The sequence below is a fragment of the Penicillium odoratum genome (genome assembly GCF_028828045.1).
Source record: "Penicillium odoratum strain IBT 22623 chromosome Unknown utg000005l_segment0_segment0, whole genome shotgun sequence".
Lineage (NCBI taxonomy): Eukaryota > Fungi > Ascomycota > Eurotiomycetes > Eurotiales > Aspergillaceae > Penicillium > Penicillium odoratum.
In genome coordinates, this window is record NW_026643147.1 from 3021684 (window position 1) to 3041190 (window position 19507).

The following is a 19507-nucleotide window of genomic DNA, read 5'->3' on the forward strand; positions in this document are numbered from 1 at the left end:
TAGATACCCGTATAGTTTGTTCATGGCAATCGTTGATTGGAAGATATTCGAATAGTAGTACAGAAACATCGACTTCCCTGGGTATAAGTATATTACATGAGTTTACACAATAAAATAGCCTCAACTACTGCCAGTCTCAACAACAAAGTACTTCCCTTTCGTTTTAGACGCATAACCAAGCGCGTTCCCATCCCAGGCCGATCCATCCGGTTGAGTATTCTTCTCATCCTGCACACGCTGTATCCTTCTTCTCCGTCCACTAACTTGCTCCTTGGCAAGTGCATCGCGGAGCTGCTCCAGTCCAATAGCTGTTTCCTGTCTCGCGGCGGTAGTTTCGTCTCGAATGCTGCGCAATGGCTCCACGCCCGTGGTATCGACCCCTTGCATCTCTTTCACGAAGTGAATCTGGGACTCCAGTGTTTGCAACATGGACTGCTCTTCCTCCGCGCTCGTCGGTTGTGGTAGGGCTGATAGACGGAGGAGGTGATGAAGTTGTTTCCGTGTGATTGATGGTGTGGGTGGCCCCGAAGCCTCATCAGGAAGTAATGATTTTACAGACCAGCTTGGCTCTGCCAAAATTGACTCAAGCTGAGCTGTCTGTGAGCTGGAGTAGCTGCGGAGAATGTTTGTGTGTCGAAGGGAGTGAGAGAATCGCGAGCCTGCGCGAAAGAATGCCATTTTGAGATACTGAGATGAGACCTTTGGAATGGAATGAGAGCCTTTTCTTTTTCTTTTCCGTTCAGTCAAACACCAACTTCCACCAGTGAGTCCTTGAAATAAACAATCTTAACTGTGAACGGAAAAGCTCCAAAATGCGGGCAAAGGCGGTGGGTGGCCCGATCGACGCTTCATGCGATAAACCTATTGTACTTCAACCTCAACGACACTTTTGTCCAACAACTCCAATCCGAATCAAATCAAGGCGGAATAGAAATATTCCTCCAAAGATCACTATGACTCAAGATCCTAGAGTTCTTCTCCAGAAAGTGAGCTCATCCCTTCTCTTCGCCCCCCGACGACAAGCTAGGCAATGACGAAACCCGAAGATAGCTGACCATGTCCACCACCGAGTATCTAGGCCGACAAGGCGCTCTCTGGCGCCTCAGGAGGCTTCAGCTGGTTTGGAGGACGTACTGAGAAATACGAAAATGCTGCCGATCTGTATAGCCAGGCTGCGAATGCTTTTCGGGTACAGAAGTTGAGTGAGTCGCCCCCCCGCACACCGTCACCGTCACCGTCACTGTCACTGTCATCTCGTGCTTTGATCTTGCTTGCGCTGGAAGCTAACAGCTCTGCTTCAATAGATAAGGAAGCTGGTCAGGCTTTTGAGCGTGCCGCTACTATTCAGACTCAGAACCTTAACGAACCCGATGATGCGGCCAACACTCTCCAGGAAGCTTTCAAGGTCTACCGCAAATCTGACCCCGAGGATGCGGTCCGTGTGCTGTCTACCGCTATTCAACATTACGTACTAAAGGGAAACTTGCGCCGTGCTGCTACCCAGCAACAGTACCTGGCTGAGGTTTACGAGATGGAGCTTGGAGATATGAAGAAGGCGCTGGAGGCGTATGAGAAGGCGGCGGAATGGTTTGAGAGCGATAATGCTGAGGCGTAAGTCTTTATCTGACGACCCAAAGGATAATCACTAACTATTTTTGGTGTCTAGTCTCGCAAACAAGCACTTCCTCAAAGTCGCAGACCTCGCTGCCCTAGAAGGCGATTACTACACATCCATCAAGCACTATGAGCGCATTGCCCGGCAATCCATGAACAACCACCTCATGAAGTGGTCGGTGAAGGATTACTTCTTGAAAGCAGGAATCTGTCACCTCTGTACCAATGTGCGTGCAATACCTATATTCTCTGAATCTTGCTAATCATTCCCTGTAGGACCTTGTCGAAACCAATCGAGCTTTCGAATCCTACCGTGAAATTAACCCCGCTTTCGTTTCTGAGCGCGAGCACCAGCTTCTCGTCGATCTGCTTCAGGCTATCGAGGCGAAAGACCAGGATATGTTCGCGGATAAACTATTTTCGTATGACCAGCTCAGCAAGCTGGATAAGTGGAAGACAACCTTGCTTTTGCGCGTCAAGGGTAATATCGAGGAAGATGAGGAGGACTTCTCCTAGATGGTGATTTCGACTGCGTTTATTCTATTTCTGATTCTTATTCCCCCGCCTCTTTGTGCCAGGAATTTTGTCTTGAGATTTCCCTTTGGTGACTTTGCCTTTCATTAGTTGTTTTTGTCCGGCTTGGAAATGAACACAGGCCTTGCAGATGTTGTCAAATCAACATAATCATAAAGCTAGCACTGGAGTAGACAGTGCCTTTGAAATGAATGTTTAGACGATCTTTACTGTTTCGTCGTATACTAATAATGCATGCAAGGAAAAATCGTAACTCATTATGAAATTCTCAAGCCTATCTACTTTTGGGTCTATCATGCCACCGGTTCCTGGACTGATCGAGCAAGGACCCGGTTTTCATCATCTCATGTAATTGAAATCACATAATCCATCTTATACGCCTATATCCAACGCGCTGCTTTAAGCAGCAACCTCCTCCAAAGTCCTTGCCTTGCGAGGGAAGACGCGCTTGTACAGACTGATTCCAACAGAGTCTTGAGGGTTGATCTTGGCATCGAAGGTAGCCTTGAAGTAACCGTGCGTACCAAGACTCTCCTTGATGTATCCACTGCGACCACGACGGGTCCAGAGCTGCAGAGCCTTGAACCAAGCAACATCCTCTTGATTGAAGAACATGTAACGGACAGTAACAACGTTCTTGTGGATCTTGTACGGGTGACCAGCGAGAATAGCACGCTTGGCAATCACACGGGCTGGGTCGGGGGCGACCACGGTACCGGTTCCGATGAGCTCGAGACGGTCCAGGGCGATGGGCTCCTTCTTGTCGTCTGCGGAGTCGAGGACCTCGGGGTCTTCTTCAGCCTGCTTGGGCTTGAAGACGAGGACTGGGACGGCACCCCAGGTCATGGGTCCGATCCAGGTGGCGATGGCGCTGCGGCCGGGGTGCATGAAGCGGTCGGACTTGTGCACGTTGTTGGGGGTGTTGTCGGAGGACGAGAAGATGGGGTTCACTACCATCCGACGAGGGCCACACTGAATGATAAGCTCCTCCTTGGCCTTGATGGGCTCCTCGAGTCTTCCGCTGAGGGTCATGTTGATGTTGACCACGGTGTGCTTGTGCTCGTGGCGCAACAGCGAGAAGAGCGAGACAGGCAAAGGCTTGTTGCGGAGCGAGGCGGGAACTGCGCGAAGGTGGACGTCCACGCGGATACCAGGGTTAACACCGCCGACCAAGGTCTCGCGCAGGACGCGGTTCTTGGTGCCCTTGTAGTCGCCAAACTGTAACAGTCTGCGCCAGTCCTCGGGCTCATAGGGGCGGTCCTCGGATGTCTCCCAGGGGCTGACCTTCATGTTCTTCAAACCACGGTAACGGGCCAAGCGCTCTCTGGCCAGCACATTGGGGTGCAGTTCTATCTCGTCGGGGAACTCGAGGTCCTCATCGGCCTGGTTGCGTCGGCTGGCACGGTAGTCTGCGAGTTCTTGTGACTCGTCCTCCGGGGACGGGTCAAGGAACATCTCTGACTGGGGGTACTCGGAAGGTCCACCCTCGGTCATAGCATCTGCGTGATCAGGGAAAACACCGTCCTCGGGCGCACCACCTGTGTCCATCTCCATATCCTCATCCTCGTCTCCATCATCAATGTCAGATCCAGAGTCGGAAACATCGGCAAGGTACCAGGCGGACTGGTACTCAGAGGTACCCTTAGGCAATCGCTTGGGCTTGGAGGGAATGTGAGAATCGTCATCGGAAAAGTAGTGGTGGTCATCGAGTAAGACACCCTTGCGCTCGGGATCGGCCATAGAGAGCATATCGTCGTCCTCCATCTCAATCTCTTCGGGTGCGATAACAGCCATATCGTCCTGGTCGGCGGTAGGGGAGTCCAGTATTTGAGTAGTTTCGTTGGTGTCGACATTCATAGAATCGTCTCTCTTGTTCTTTGTAGCTGCCAGGGGAGCAGCAGTAATTGAGGCGATCTGGAAATCACCCCAACCGGGAATATGGGTGATACGGTCGGCCTTCAAGCCCTTTCCACGGACGACACCGGTAATAACAACGTCGTCGACGACCTCGGTGTCGACATCGGGCCACTTTACATTCTCAATGAACATCCAGCTGCGCTCGTCACGCCAGCGAATACCCTTCGGGGTGGCAGTGCAAAGGGAGCGGATGGCGTTGGAGCACTCCTGTCGCGAATCCAGGTTCATGACCTTCTCAACAGCCGGGAAGAAGTGGTTGATGTAAGTCTTCAAAGAAGAGGCCACCTGCGAGCGTCTCTTTGGTGGGTTAACCTTATCGAGGCCCTGAACAACAGTCATGACATTGGAAATACCCTGGCTCTCAATGGAGCGCAGCAAGAGCTCGCCCTCCTCGTCCACTTCCACCTCAGGGGACATAACCAGGACCACAAAGTCGGCCATACGGCACACATCCAGCGCATTCAAAAGTTCAAATTTCGAGGGAACGTAAAGGAGACTTTGGCGGAAACGGTCAATTCGGACACGGGTGATGCTGTCGGCGGAAACCTCGGCAGCGACGTCTACACTCTCGTTCAATGCGGTGATGGCAGCAGCGATATCGATGTCGGTGGACAACGGGATAATGGCGACATGACGAGGGGCGCCATTTTGACCGGTGAAGATGCTGTTTGCCTGAGTCTTTTCCTGGTGCTTCAATGCTTGTCTTTGGCGAGCTGTGTTGCGGCGATCGAGTTTCGACTTCAGCTGTTGGTGGGGGGTTTTGCGTGTGCCCCGCTCCAATTCAACTTTGCCTGTCAGATTGTCAGCAGCCGACAACAATATTTCAGCATGTAAGTAGCCTTTGGTATTTTCATACCTTTTGCCTGCTCCTTCAGAGCACCCTTGGACGCATGCTTGGTCTTGTAGGGCTTGTTGGCACTCTTGGTGGTGGAGCGGTGATGGTGCACCTGGGTGGGCGCCATATTGGCACTGGACCCTTTAAAGCGATATGGGAGGGAGTCCAGATTGAAGAGAGAAATGAATCTCTTCAAAGTTATTCGAGAGGTATATCAAAGCGAACGTGCACTGACAAGGAAAAAAAAATCGCGATAACAAAAATTCGATAGTGGAAAGTGGAGAGTTTATGTAAGCGAGGACCGTGTCAGCGAAAATTGATCCAACCACCAGTCATGCGGCTAATCCGCTACGGGGCCAATAGACCAGTCAATTGTTTTTTGATAATTCATGCTTGGAGCAGATCTTTGATATTCTGCTATCTTAAATTCTTAGCTCGGAACCGTACAAGCGCGGGGTTGAAACAGTCGCCCGAAAATCATGATTCTTGACGGAAAACATTGACATGGACTGCTGACAGTAGGCTTGAATGGAAAACAGGACAAATTTACTTCAAAAGTCCTTCATGGCAATAATCTTCTCAACATCCTCGATAGCTTTGTCTATGGCAGTCATTTCTTTAACGACCCACTCAAAAGGCTGAGCGATCTTCTCCTCACGTTCCTTTTCCAAAACCCCAACTTCAAAGGGCGAGATCAGGCCTGCGCGTTCCTTGGCATTTTCAATCACCATGTGTCGACGGGCGCCGATAAGGTGGCTGTGACCGAAGTCCGGGGGCAGGTGATTGCTTTCCTCTTTGTACAACCATTCATTCTCCAGAAGAGTTAATTCCTGCTTCCGGCGCTGAATCCTCCAATTGCGCATAGAGAATCGGAATTTATTCAGCTGGGTTTCAAAGAGGACTTTTCGTTTCTTGAGCAGGCCGAGGGCTATCTTGGTCAGATCCTCGATTCCCTCATATTCCGGGTGGATGTAAAAAAATCCTTCCTTCCAGTATTTTATGTCGAAGTGGTACCCTTCGGCATCGAAGTCGAAGTATGGTCTGGTCAACTGGGGTCGAAGGTGTAGTTCTTTCTGACTGGGTAAAATTAATGGATGCTTCTTGAGTGCAGTGTCTCTGTGGCGCTTGGTGGCGAGTGGGATTTCCTTGCGAGTCAAACCCACAAACTCATGGGGTCCGATAATCTCATCCCAGACAGGTGCGGCAGGGAAAGGAGGGCCAGGGATGAAGTTTGTAGTTGGATCGATGCGGATTTGGCAGTTTCCAGGCAGCAAACGGATGACGTTTCCATAAACATAGCTTTCAGACTCTTCCTGTGTGTTCCTCTTGCCTGATTTGATCTTACCGAGGGCAATGATGTCCAAGGACCTGTTCACAAGATCGTCGTTGTACTCCTTCAGGATTCGATCCAGGCTCTCCTGGGTGATATCAAGGCCTTCCAGGGACATGGTTATGGGAAAGGTAGCGAGAGTCTGGCCTCGAGTGATGGATAGAGCTGATGAAGATGATTAAATGAGCGATGTGAGGTGAAGAACTGATAGACTGGGGTGATTATTACCAGAGTTGAGGTCAAGTGCAAGTTGAGATGCGTAGCGTGATGGAGGGGTAGTTACATTGGAGAAGAGATGGGTGATGTTGACATGAGGGACGTGAATGATGGTCACAGGCTTTATTGGCTTTATTTATCCCTTTGGCTCTCATATTGAGCCCAAGTGCCACATATTTACGGAAATGAATGTTTAGGTCTGGTTTGATCTACTATAAAAGCAACAAGCATCAACTTCTATGCTTTGCCATCCTATACTGCAAGGATTCCCTACTACCGAGTCTACAGTACCCCAACCTTCGTATAGAATGACACTTTTTACATATTATATGGATTTCAAGGTCAGATAATCGGCAATTTCTCCATGTGCCCCCCAAATTAGTCTTGTACACCATAATACATATGCAGGACCATACCCATAGCTGCGAATTCAGTGCCTCCCTACATATAATATTCACCTTTCAAATGTTCGTTTTCCGCTACTTATCCTTACATCTATTTATGCATTCAATGTACTCATATAGTACACCGTAACTGAAAGGGTAAGTGCTGGAGTAGATAACTTGAGGCTACCTGGGTAGGCTACAAGGGAGATGATCTAGTTAATTGTCCCAAAGCCATGGGTAAGTTCCTGATCGGGCTAGATAGGGTATACAAAAGTAATTCAGGGGGTACGTGGAGCAATTCCCAATAATCACTACAGAAGTAAACCCGATTCAAACATTAGAAATTCAGACCAGCATTTTGAATACATCCTAATCGGTAGCTTCAATCTTCAATCTTCAGTCTTCAATTTTAAAGTAGATTCATTTCAGAACGAAGAATCCATTTATGAACAGACTGATGTGAGCTAATTAGCTAAGTAGTCTCAATATGAATTCTGTTCTTTGCACAGCCCATCCTCATGAAGTATGTATGTCGAGTCAAGCGGTACAAGACCCCACTTGCAACCGCTTTAGGTTTAGCCAATAAACGAGCCCTGTGGGCTTTCGAATTACTAGCCCTAGACTGCGAACAATTCGAACGAACAAAAATCAAAAAAATTTAAAAAAAAAATTTAAAAAAAAATGAAACGACGGCTGGCGGATTTGAACCGCCGCCTCCGAAGAGAATTGATTTCTAGTCAATCGCCTTAGACCACTCGGCCAAACCGCCTATTGGATGAAAGTTCAGCAATAGTTTGCCATTATGAACATTTACAAAGTCACAATTGGCCTCTCCGGTTCAAGTCCTCTATCAAATCAACAAGAGGCTTGCCAATTCGGGTGATTCATCGGGAAGAGTGGAGAATCTTTTCACGCCCCCAAGCGTACTGGTATCACGATTTACATTTTGACTCGTGAGAAGTCACGGCCATGCAAGAGAAGAGATGGAAACTAGAGCCCTTTAAAGTGACGTATTATGTTGAGGGACAATTAACATGAAAAGTACGAAGTAGATTCAGGTAGCGAGTATGCTAAGCTCAGAACTATTGCCTCTTGTTTTGAACCCTTGAAAATCGATTCCTTGCCTTAGTATCTATCGTTGGGTTCCTTATATTGATAGCAAAGCGATGTACTTTGCACTATCAACTACTGTAATCACACCGCTCCTCTGCAACAGATTGGCTTGGAATTCAACAGCAATATTGCGTGTAAATTACTGTGAACATTCAAAGTTCCATAACAAGAATGCTTACAATATCTAGTCTAGGGACTGGACATTGATGTCCCCGGGTCAACTGTACATATCGCCCTTGAAGTCGGAGTCGCAAATTATCAGAGTCACAGGCAAGGATGATTCCCAGAGAATAAGTCTCTAGAGAAACAAATGCCTTACATTGATAGCTGTCACCAAACCCAACTCAACTCACCTGGTGGCTCACCGCCTAGACGCACCGCCTTCCGTCGAACAGCATCAGGCGGGAAATTTTCTTTTCTGCCACAGATAACCAACAGCAACACCAATTTTTTCACGACCAACACCCACAAAAGCGACAATGGCTGATCCATCGTCCAAGGCCATCATGTCGGCCGAAGACCGTGCAGCGAAATTGAGATTCGCTGAAGCCGAAAGACAATACGGACGTGGCAAAGCAGCCTCAACGAAGAACGTCCGCGACAAGAAGCTCCGTGCCACACTGAAAGCGCAGGAAGCCAAGCAGAAGCAGGCCATTCTACAGGCAAAGGATGCGGAGATTCTGCTAGAGCATGATGCGGGATTCCTCGAGCCTGAAGGTGAACTCGAGAAGACATACAAAGTACGACAGGATGAGATCCAGCAAAGTATTGGAATCGAGACGGCGAAGAAAGGCTTTGAGCTCCGGCTCAATGACTTCGGTCCCTACCGTATGGACTACAGTCGGAACGGTCGCAATCTTTTACTGGCGGGACGGAAGGGTCATGTTGCGACAATGGACTGGCGTGATGGGACATTGGGCTGTGAGCTGAATCTGAATGAGACGGTTCGGGATGCGCGCTGGTTGCACAATAATCAGTTCTTTGCGGTTGCGCAGAAAAAATACGTCTACATCTATGATCACCAAGGTGTTGAGTTGCACTGCTTGAATAAGCATCTGGAGCCGCTCTTCCTCGAATTCTTGCCTTACCACTTCTTGCTTGCCAGTGCTGTGAGTTTATGGCTTCATTTCCCTTTTTCTCTACGCAAAACTGACTTTTCTTTCTGCTGTAGCAAATCAGTGGTTATCTTAAATATACCGATACCTCGACCGGTCAGACAGTTGCTGAACTTCCTACTCGCCTTGGACGCCCAACCGCCCTCTGCCAGAACCCATCCAATGCTATCCTCCACACTGGACACCAGAACGGAACCGTGACCTTATGGTCGCCCAACTCCCAGACCGCCCTTGTCAAGGCTCTCGTGCACCGTGGACCTGTTCGATCCATGGCCATCGACCGTCTGGGCCGTTACATGGTCTCAACCGGCCAAGACCAGAGGATGAATATCTGGGATATCCGTATGTTCCGCGAGGTCCACTCATACTCATGCTACCAGCCCGGTGCATCTGTGTCAATCAGTGACCGCAATCTCGTGGCCGTTGGCTGGGGTACACAAGCCAGCGTCTGGCGCGGGCTTTTCGACGCCGCCCAAGAAGACCAAGGCAAGGTGAACAGCCCCTACATGGCCTGGGGTGGCGATGGCCAGCGTATCGAGAACCTACGCTGGTGCCCATACGAGGATGTGCTCGGTGTAGGCCACGACCAAGGTTTCGCCAGTATCCTCGTCCCCGGCGCCGGAGAACCCAACTTCGACTCACTGGAAGCCAACCCTTACGAGAATGTCAAGCAGCGACAGGAGGCTGAGGTCCACGCTCTGCTTACCAAGTTGCAGCCGGATATGATCTCCCTGGATCCTAATGTTATTGGTCGTCTTGATACTATCAATGACAAGAAGGTGCAAGAGCAGAAGAACACCGATGCTCGCCCTGAGGATACGATGGAGAAGATTAAGAACCGTGGTCGTGGTCGTAACAGTGCTCTGCGCAAGTATCTTCGCAAGAAGGGTCGTACCAACGTTATCGATGAGAAGCGGGTTAAGGCCGAGACATTGCGCAAGGAACATGCTGAGCGCCACAAGGAGAAGCTCAAGCGGGAGCGCGACGATCTGGGACCTGCTCTTGCTCGCTTTGCCAAGAGGGATTAATGTGTTTCTATTGCTTGCATCTCTTGTCGAGCTAAGAGATCTTTGTATGTCGTGGACAACCACCAGATACCCAGCCGAGGAATTCTATGAGAACCCGAACTCATAGAAAACTTGGTGACCCCCTGCATTTCAGGCGTTGGGACGGAACGAATCATATGTATGTATAGAACTTTATGGCTGAAAAAGCAAGTTTCGTATGAGAATAACCTTTTGACCTTGTATATATAGTAGATAGTTTGCCAACGTAGTTACAGTAATTCATCTACTCATCCACACTCCCTGAACCACGAGGAGCACCCGCCTTCCACCGCTCCAAACTAACATCATAAGCACCACTTCCCTTCCAAGCACTAATAATCAAATTGATGATGTGGTCCATTCCCTTCCCATGCTTAACAACCGCAAAAACAGTCGGACCCCCCTCTCTCATCTTCGCCGCATCCCTCTCCATGACCTTCAAATCAGCACCAACAGCCTCGGCCAAATCAATCTTATTCACAACCAACAAATCACTACCAGTGATACCCGGTCCACCCTTCCGAGGAACCTTATCACCACCAGCAACGTCAATAACATAGATGATGAAATCCGCTAGCTCACGGCTATAGTTCGCAGCGAGGTTATCACCTCCAGACTCGATCAGCAGCAGATCAGTAGAGAATTGCTTTTGTAGCGTCTGGAGAGCGAGCAAGTTCGCGCTGATATCCTCGCGGACAGCGGCGTGGGGACAGCCACCTGTTTCAATAGCGCGGATGCGGTTGGGAGCGAGGGCTTTGTGGCGGGTGAGGAATTCGGCATCTTCACGGGTGAAGATGTCGTTTGTTACAGCTGCGATGTTGTATTCGTCGCGGAGGGCGCGGGAGAGGGCGAGCATGAGAGCTGTTTTGCCAGATCCGACGGGTCTATGGGGTGTTAGTAGGAGAGTTTGGATACATGGGTTGTATAGGTTGATATAGAGATGAAAGGAGCTGGGTGTTTCAGGTGGAATGAATGTCACGTACCCTCCAATTCCGATGGTGAAGGCGCGGTCCTTCCAGTCTCGGCCTTCGATCAGTGGCATCTCACGGTTAACGTAGGAACCTGGCCCATCCAGGATGTCGTGCGAGTGACCGTGACCATTGAAAGGGTCGTCGTGAGAGTGGCCGAGGCCGCCATCGTGAGAGTGAGCCATTATAATTGAAATGTGAAAATTTGGGGATGTTTAGAAGTTCGGAGTTAGTTTGGTGGGTTGGAGGGGCAATCAAGGCAAGGGGTGGGGAACTGATATGGATAACAAGAAAAAAAGATGCCGAGTTCCAACATTGAATGGCACGGAGTTCGCCGATTCGGCGAAACTGTTAGTCAATATTGAGCTTGGCAATAGACCATGAATATACCAATTGACATATACAGTTGAGGTCAAGTTGCAAACATTGAAGTCATTGTTCACGCAGATTGCTGGGATATATATATGGATTCGTCATGTAACGGCAAAACGATGAGCCCCGAAGGGAAGTCATTAAGATTCTCAGAACCAAATCGAGCTCACAAATGCACATATTTCCAGAAAACACAAAAAGCCTGACGCCAGGTGCGATCGCCACGGATATCAAGATTTTGGCCATTCATCTAGGCCAGAAGCAAAGGGCAAACGCCCATATAAACACACCCCAAAAACCATCAACCCCCGAGCATGGCAAAGAACATCCCACTCAAGATAGCACGCGTAAAAATCCAATGATTTCCGGGCCAACTAAAAGAAACGCTGAAAAGGGAGATAGAGTACATTAGGGTCGGAGCAGTCGAAATCGATGGGGTATGGGGTGCCATCGACCACTTGACAGTTGGAAGTGTCGACAATGGGATAGGCAAACGATTAAAACCTCATCGAAAGGAGGTGGCAGATGTGATCGTCAGAGTACCGAAAGTGAAAAGGAGTAAAACGCGCAGATGAGACCAAAATAGGCCTGGAGAGGGAAAAAAAACATGGACAGGAAAGACAAGAAGCGGGCGAAGAGAAAATGACTCGCCCTGGTATCCAATCGTGCGCCGATTTCCCCAACTCTTGGAAATGATGAAAAGTGAAAACAAAAATATGAGCATTTGAATGCAATAGAGCATTTCAGCAGCTGATTAGGCTGCAGCTCCCTTCTGACGCTTAGGTACCCGGGCATTCTTGACCTTGCCTGATCCTGGCACATTGCCATTCACTTCAACCGAGCCGTTATCGTCATTCTCCTGCTTAACAGTGCTAGCCCGTCGGCGCTTATTAGCACCAACGTTGGGACTATTGTTCACCCCGACCGGAGATGACTGAACTTGCATGCCAGGGGGACCGGCAAGCTGACTCTGAGCGGGACTCGCATGGGCTGATCCAGTCAGATGAGGCGAACCTTGGCCCCCCGGAAGGCCAAGATGAGCCATTGCAGGAGAAGCAAACTGCGAAGGAGGGCCCATATTAGGGCCGCGAGGCATGGGCTGCATGCCGGGGTTCATCTGGCCTGGAAACCCGACATTGGGGTTCTGGTTCAGATTGCCGACAAGACCTCGGAGCGCGTCTGTTGCGGACAACTGTGAATGTTGGGCGGAAAATTGGAAAAGGATTTGCATCTGTGACATCGTCTCGGCCACTTCCAAAAATTGGATCACCGTCGTAGGGAGACCATTAGAAGTGACCATAGACTCTGGCAAATTTATTGGCGCCTGCTTCTGCGCCCGCTTGGCAGCACTTTTAGCCAGCTTGGGGCTCTGCTTTTGCTCCATGGCCTCCAAGAGCTGACTGCGGGGAATATATTCATTGTGACTCGTGACAGTAACGTCCAGCATCACAATCTTGTTGTTCGCATCAAAGTGGGCGCGTAGATGTCCCCTGTGGAAAACCTAGAGGACGTCGTTAGTGCCACATCCATGGGAATTGACTAGGAAGGTCCATACCTGGCTTTCATTCGTGTACCAATAAATGAAAGAAGTGCGTCCACTTTCAACGATGTGCCCACCATCGCCATTGGGGTTGTCGCGCTCACGGGGGCCATCCACAACCATTTGAATCTGCTCAATTCCACTTGTGAACTGAGTAAGATAGTACCGTGCCAGTGCCGGTGTTGAAATTTCAAATTGTTTTGATCCAGTTTGACTGCTCCAGACTCCCTGGCGCAAAACACCCCCTGGCGCATAGAACCGATCAACGAAGGCCGACCAATACGCATAATCAGCAGTTTCATCACGGCTCTGTTACTTAATTAATATGAATGTCCCACTATAAAACGATGTTATTGCATACCTTGAATGAGCTCAAGCTGTCGGCGTAGTGGGCAAGGACTGTTACCGTGCTGTTCGCCTGCCGTTGCTGTTGCTGCTGCTGCTGCTGCTGTTGCTGATTCATTCTTTGCATCATGATGGCATTTTGTTGCGCTTTAATTTGGGCCTCCTGGGCAGCCATTGCCTGTTGGTTTTGAGGAGTAGGTTGCTGACCAGGGGTTCCTTGCTGTTGCTGTTGCTGGGGTGGCAACTGCTGCGGCTGGGGATTGGGGGTCACTTGGGACTGACCCTGCGACTGGGGAGGTTGAGTTGAGGCTGGCTGAGATTGATTGGGCTGGGGGGTCCCGCCCTGACCATGTTGGGACTGAGGAGTCCCTACTTGCTCGTGCATGTTTGGGGGTTGTACGGAAGAGCGTTGAGGGGTATGCTGGCCCTGCTGGGCATTGTTTGCTGCCTGTTGCTGCGCTTGCTGCTGCTGTACTTGTTGCGCCTGTTGCGCCTGTTGCGCCTGTTGAGCCTGCTGTACTTGGGCCTGCTGGATCGCAAAGATCTGTTGCTGCTGCTGCTGTAGATTTTGTGCCTGGCCATGAGGAACCTGTTGACCCATATGCATTCCCATGTTCACAGGCCGCATGCCTGGATTTGCCTGCATGGCAGCCAGCTGCGCAGCGTTTATTCCCTGAGTACCGTTGGGTAATGATACAGGTAAACCCCCATGCTGTTGTTGGTGCTGTTGCTGCTGGTGCTGTTGTTGTTGTTGTTGTTGCTGCTGCTGTTGCTGCTGGTGCTGCTGCTGCTGGTGTTGGATCATCATTCGCTGACGGACGAGCTGTTGTTGTTGTTGATGTTGCTGCTGCAGATTGAACTGAGGATTGTTCACAACTAGGGTAAAGGTAATATAGTTAGTATATAATTTTGATGTATGGTCCTATCCAGGTAAGGTTTTAGGGGTTATCGATCTCATATCGGGAAGGATTGCGCGCATTCTGGAGTCGCGATTGATTTGGGATCAAAGATGAGACTCACAGGTTTGTGGGAAGCCCTGTTGCTGGAAGATATGCGCCTGCGCAGGGTTCAGATGGGAAAGAGCATGGGCGTTTGGCATCGGACCCTGACCAGCGTTGCCCGGGGGCATTCCCATCATAGGCCCTGCCTGGCTCACCTGAGGACCAGGTCCCGAAACTCCAGGATGCATCTGCTGGACCATTCCAGGGCCAGGGTGTCCATTTGGGTGTTGACCGGCCATCGGGTGGTGACCGGGAGGCATACCGTGCTGGGGAATGCCTTGAGCGGGAAACGGTTGCGCCATCATCATTGCTAGCAGGCGGAAGTCACCGCCAGCAAGGATTCAACAAAAAGCGCGACGAGGCAGACGAGGTGGATTTCGGAGACTAGGATCGCGCCTGAGATATGGAACGAGCCGGTCTTAGCGCTTCGGTGCGGAGGCCCAGGCGACTTCTGTAGACGAGGGAAAAGGCCGAAGCATGGATCGGAGGCCTTTTTTGTCACCTGCCCTCAATGCAGGCCTCGTTCTCCTGGGTACAGGGTTAGTGGGGAGTTATAGGTTGGAGTCGATAAGAGGGTAGAGTTCTTTTTGGGGGGGGAAGAGGCGGGAAGAGAACGGGGCAGGTGGTAATTGTGTACGGTACAGTAATAGGGAGGCGTTGGAGGGGCTGGGGCAAAGATAGGATCAACTTACTAACTTCGCCGATCGCAAGACCACAGTGCTCTTCTCTGTGCGATTAAGCCCAATCGTAGAAACCAGGGTCCTGTCTCGATGGCCCATATGAGTTTGAGGATGATCGCCCGGTTGGGAGCGAGAGGGAACTGGGGACGGAGGAACCGGCTCCGAAGAGTGGAGGATGTAACCGAACAGGCAATAACGCGATGCGATAGATAGAACAAAGAGATCGCCACCAGATTCAGATGAATTGAATAGATTCGATGATAAAATGAAGTATCATGATCCTATGGTCTTTAAATGCACTACTTCCTACCTCTTGACCGAGTTTTCCCATATTATTGTGTTTTTTCCCTTTCCTTTTTCGTTTTTTCGTCTGTATTTCAATGGGAAACCACGCTAACCCTAAAAAGGTCGGTCACGTGTAGTTGTGTATTTCAATCTTTTTTTTCTCTTTTGCGTTTTGTCCTTCTTGCTTCAACCTTCATCTCTTTCTCTCTATTCCTTTGGGAATATCTGTCTCACAATTAACATGTTCCCTATCAGCTAAGGTCTCATTGATCGAAAGCATCGTGATAATGTCTTACGATACTTCGATTCCGTCATTAAACACAGGTCACCTCATCCTTGCAAATGGTTCGAGGCAAAAAAACATCGATCATACAATTCTCTGGTGAGTTTGACTTCTTCTCTTTTCCCTTTTTTTTTTTTTTTTCTCTTTGTTCAAGGATGTCAAACACTTTTTCACTTCTTTACCTTCCAAATCGACCATGACGAGATATTTCGGATCTTCCTTTCCCGGTTGATCTGCTACTTGCCAGTAATTTTTGTCTGAGAACACTTTTATACATGCGAATTGCATCATGAATTGCAAGAGACATTGGCTGATTGCATTTTCATTAGGTCACACCATATCACACCAGAGATTTAAGAAATATTAGGTGTTAGTAGTGATAGTCTTCGCAATGAAAACCTCATATTCTGTTCTACATCTTAATCTTCAGTCATATCGAGGTGCTTTATCTTAAGGCGTAGTTAACTTTGATCCACCAAAACTTTGTAATCCTGGCCGAAGATCCCTCTTAGCGTGATATATCAATTGAATCAATGGACAGGTCTAGAGCCAGCCTACAATCTGTCATTTTGGTCGATGAGACTGTTTTTATCCCGTGCATAATAGCTGAAATACCGTTTAAATATTCCAACTTGAGGTTCAACAGCATATGCAATGCTTGAAGACACATGGTCTTATCACGTGATGTTGTATTTCTCCCGCGGAGACTGATCAACGTTGCCGTCCGTATCTTTTAATCGATGCGCCATTCTGCTCCCCGTGACCTTTGCGCTTTGAATTCCAGTGGCATATTATGCCCTGGATGTTTTCGTCAATGCAACAGGCACGGCTATCCGTCGTACGCCCTTGTCGTTTAATCGCTCGTCGCCGCTATCTCGCCACGCCCTCGCGCCGATTCCATCTGTCGCAACAATGGCGGTCGGCTCCATCCCCCGATCCTCATGACGGCCCATCGACTCCATCGGATGCGATCGAAAATTGCCAATCCCCGAAACTCGAAGATGCCATCGCAAGCAAAACCTCATTACCTACCGAAGACCAGACTGGCAAACCTGCCGCCAAGCCATACGGCTCTGCATTGCGGAGAGCCATGAGGAACCGCCAATCAGAACAAGAAAAACAGAAGGAACCTGTGGCTGCTATTCCCAGCTGGTTTTCGGACCAGAACATAGTCACTCGGAGTTCGGAAGGTGCTGCGCAGGCTCAACAAGTCGAAATTACAGTATCGAAACCAACATCCACTTCGAACACCGTTGAAAAAAAGGAATCCTTGACTGGAGGTGGTGGAAAAGATCCTGCTTCATCTAGTGAAACTCCCGAACCTGATGAGGAAAACAACTATGCTGTGCCTGAGGAAATATGGGGCGAATTACGGGCGTCAGTCAAAGCGGGTCTGAGACTGCCCCCTGTGCAGTATGCCAAAGAACCGGCAGCAAAGAAGTCACACCTCACTCTTCAATATCCAGGGAATGATGGGATTCCGTTCTTAGATGCCGTGGTACGACAGCTGTCAAATGATCTCCACACCGATCTGATCACGCTGAACGCCCAAGATATTGCCCAGCTATTCAGCGAGCAAGACCTTGCAGAGACCGGTGCCACCTCTCCCATCCGATCTCTCGGCTACGATGTCCACCGACCTCCGGTCACTACTTGGCCAGAGCCCATTGACGGGGAAGGTGAGGGTGAGGATGATATGGCTGATATTGCCGGACCCCCAGGCGTGCGTACCGAAGTCAGCACTCCTAGGTTCATTACTATTGAGGCTAGCAAAGATTCTGGGGATGTACCGCTGCCAAACTGGCTTGGTCTAAAGTCAATTGTGGCATCCATCAATGGCCAGGGAGACCAAGAATCTGGTTCAACGCGGCACTTTGGTCAACGCGCAGAGCAGCGATGGACCCGTCTTCTGAACGAGATTATATCTTCTCTTGATCAGCCTACCAAGTCCGCTCCCAAGGAGGCAGAGGAGTCAGCTGAGCTGGACGTAGCTATTCCTGTACTCTCTCGTGACACCATTGTTCATATCCAGGACTATCGTGATATTCAAAGCACAAGAGAGGGCTCTAGGGTCATCTCATTGCTGCAAAAGGTCATCCAGGAACGGCGACGAACCGGCTCCAGGATTATTCTCATTGGGAGTACATCACAGGAACTTCGTCATGCTCCATCACAAGACGGTTCGAAAATCCTTCAAAACGTGTTCGATGACGGTTTTTCTAAAACTTTGGTAATCACGCCGTCCATGGAATTGAAGGCCGCCGAAAAGAAGTTTGCTCAAGACCAGAAAAAACGAACCATGGATATCAACATCCGCCATCTTCAGACTATGTTACGGTTTAGACTTAACGAAACTGCTTCCGAGGTCAAGGATGATATCTTTGGCGACCGTGCCTGGTCGCTTGACCCAACGACAATCAAACAATCGGGCATCAGAGACAAGTTCTGGTCCTACAACCAGGTACATTGGGTTGCAACCCTAGCACTGGGCAGTATAGAAGCTGGTGAATCCTTTGGTTTTGAACATATTCGACGCGGGATCGAGCTTATGGACAAGGGGGACCAAGTCACCAACGAATGGTTGCAGGCAAAATCCCCAAAGGCGACAGACTCCAGCAGCGGTCAGACCCGAGAGCAGCTGCTAAGCTCTTTGCGCAAGACATGTACTCCCCACGAGAAGAAATTGCTCAATGGCGTAGTAGACGCCAAGAGTATCCGCACGACCTTCAACGATGTCCAGGTCCCACCTGAGACCATTGATGCACTAAAAACCCTCACTTCTCTATCGCTGGTTCGACCTGAGGCTTTCACTTATGGTGTGTTGGCTACGGACAAGATTCCTGGCCTTCTGCTATACGGTCCTCCCGGCACAGGAAAAACACTGCTCGCCAAGGCAGTTGCTCGCGAGAGCGGCGCAACTGTCCTCGAAGTGAGTGGCTCCGAGGTATATGATATGTACGTTGGTGAAGGTGAAAAGAACGTGAAAGCCATCTTTACACTCGCCAAAAAATTAAGTCCATGTGTTGTATTTATTGATGAAGCAGACGCCATTTTCTGCTCTCGCACAGGGTCCAGCAGTCGCACGTCACACCGTGAACTTATCAACCAGTTCCTTCGCGAGTGGGACGGAATGAACGACCTCTCCGCATTTATTATGGTGGCCACCAACCGTCCCTTTGACCTGGATGACGCAGTTCTGCGTCGTCTACCCCGACGACTCCTCGTGGATCTCCCAACCGAGACAGACCGTCTCGCTATTCTCAAGATCCACCTCAAAGAAGAACAACTTGACCCCGCGGTCGACCTGGCCGAGCTAGCCAAACGCACAGAACTTTACTCTGGCTCCGACTTGAAAAACCTCTCAGTCGCTGCAGCCCTAGCATGCGTGCGGGAGGAGAATGACGCCGCAGCAAATCACCAAGGCGATGAGCCCTACGAATACCCGAAGCGACGAATCCTCACGAGCGCTCACTTTGACCGCGGAATGGAAGAGATCAGTGCCTCGATCAGTGAAGACATGTCTTCCCTGACTGCCATCCGGAAGTTCGACGAACAGTACGGTGATCGCAGGAGTCGGCGCCCGAAATCCAAAGGATGGGGCTTCGGACCAGCTGCCGATGCACCAACCACTGAATCCGTGCGCGTGCGGACGTGATCAAACCACTCTTAACGTGATCAGGCCCGTCCTCTTTCTTTTGTACTTTTAGTGATACGATAGACATGTACCAATAGTTTCATTTTGAAGTAGTAGATATACACACTTGTTTCTTGTATACAATTATTATTGCTGCCATTCCGTCCCATTCAAATGTTTGCAAAATAGATCGATAACTCCATATATCTAGGTACCATCCTAGAAACTGTGTACACACGATATTACCTATTAAGTGATCACCGACCCTCAATTAGCCGACCATCTCAACATCT

General features: G+C 49.6%; 8 protein-coding genes across 8 annotated transcripts; 3 read left to right on the forward strand and 5 right to left on the reverse strand.

Annotated features, from left to right (window-relative positions):
- Positions 1-120: 120 nt before the first annotated feature.
- On the reverse strand, positions 121-678 carry N7520_006670 (Asp-tRNA(Asn)/Glu-tRNA(Gln) amidotransferase subunit GatC; the record flags this gene model as incomplete). The annotated part of the gene is made up of 1 exon (XM_057140604.1): positions 121-678. The coding sequence occupies one exon, from the start codon at positions 676-678 to the stop codon at positions 121-123; it is 558 nt and encodes a 185-aa protein (XP_056994610.1).
- Positions 679-953: 275 nt separating this feature from the next.
- Positions 954-2130, forward strand: sec17 (alpha-soluble NSF attachment protein SEC17; the record flags this gene model as incomplete). The annotated part of the gene is made up of 4 exons (XM_057140605.1): positions 954-986; positions 1079-1611; positions 1667-1841; positions 1891-2130. 4 exons carry the CDS (start codon positions 954-956, stop codon positions 2128-2130), a joined length of 981 nt encoding a protein of 326 aa, XP_056994611.1.
- A 417-nt stretch (positions 2131-2547) lies between these two features.
- On the reverse strand, positions 2548-5027 carry N7520_006672 (small subunit rRNA maturation protein TSR1; the record flags this gene model as incomplete). The annotated part of the gene is made up of 2 exons (XM_057140606.1): positions 2548-4856; positions 4922-5027. 2 exons carry the CDS (start codon positions 5025-5027, stop codon positions 2548-2550), a joined length of 2415 nt encoding a protein of 804 aa, XP_056994612.1.
- Positions 5028-5451: 424 nt separating this feature from the next.
- On the reverse strand, positions 5452-6348 carry N7520_006673 (uncharacterized protein; the record flags this gene model as incomplete). Its single annotated transcript, XM_057140607.1, has 1 exon — positions 5452-6348. The coding sequence occupies one exon, from the start codon at positions 6346-6348 to the stop codon at positions 5452-5454; it is 897 nt and encodes a 298-aa protein (XP_056994613.1).
- Positions 6349-8424: 2076 nt separating this feature from the next.
- N7520_006674 (WDR46/Utp7 family protein) lies at positions 8425-10088 on the forward strand (the record flags this gene model as incomplete). The annotated part of the gene is made up of 2 exons (XM_057140608.1): positions 8425-9054; positions 9117-10088. 2 exons carry the CDS (start codon positions 8425-8427, stop codon positions 10086-10088), a joined length of 1602 nt encoding a protein of 533 aa, XP_056994614.1.
- A 262-nt stretch (positions 10089-10350) lies between these two features.
- Positions 10351-11259, reverse strand: N7520_006675 (urease accessory protein UreG; the record flags this gene model as incomplete). Its single annotated transcript, XM_057140609.1, has 2 exons — positions 10351-10990; positions 11090-11259. The coding sequence occupies 2 exons, from the start codon at positions 11257-11259 to the stop codon at positions 10351-10353; spliced, it is 810 nt and encodes a 269-aa protein (XP_056994615.1).
- A 941-nt stretch (positions 11260-12200) lies between these two features.
- N7520_006676 (LIM domain-binding protein) lies at positions 12201-13716 on the reverse strand (the record flags this gene model as incomplete). The annotated part of the gene is made up of 3 exons (XM_057140610.1): positions 12201-12947; positions 13002-13295; positions 13348-13716. The coding sequence occupies 3 exons, from the start codon at positions 13714-13716 to the stop codon at positions 12201-12203; spliced, it is 1410 nt and encodes a 469-aa protein (XP_056994616.1).
- A 2678-nt stretch (positions 13717-16394) lies between these two features.
- N7520_006677 (ATP-binding protein) lies at positions 16395-19235 on the forward strand (the record flags this gene model as incomplete). Its single annotated transcript, XM_057140611.1, has 1 exon — positions 16395-19235. One exon carries the CDS (start codon positions 16395-16397, stop codon positions 19233-19235), a length of 2841 nt encoding a protein of 946 aa, XP_056994617.1.
- Positions 19236-19507: the final 272 nt, after the last annotated feature.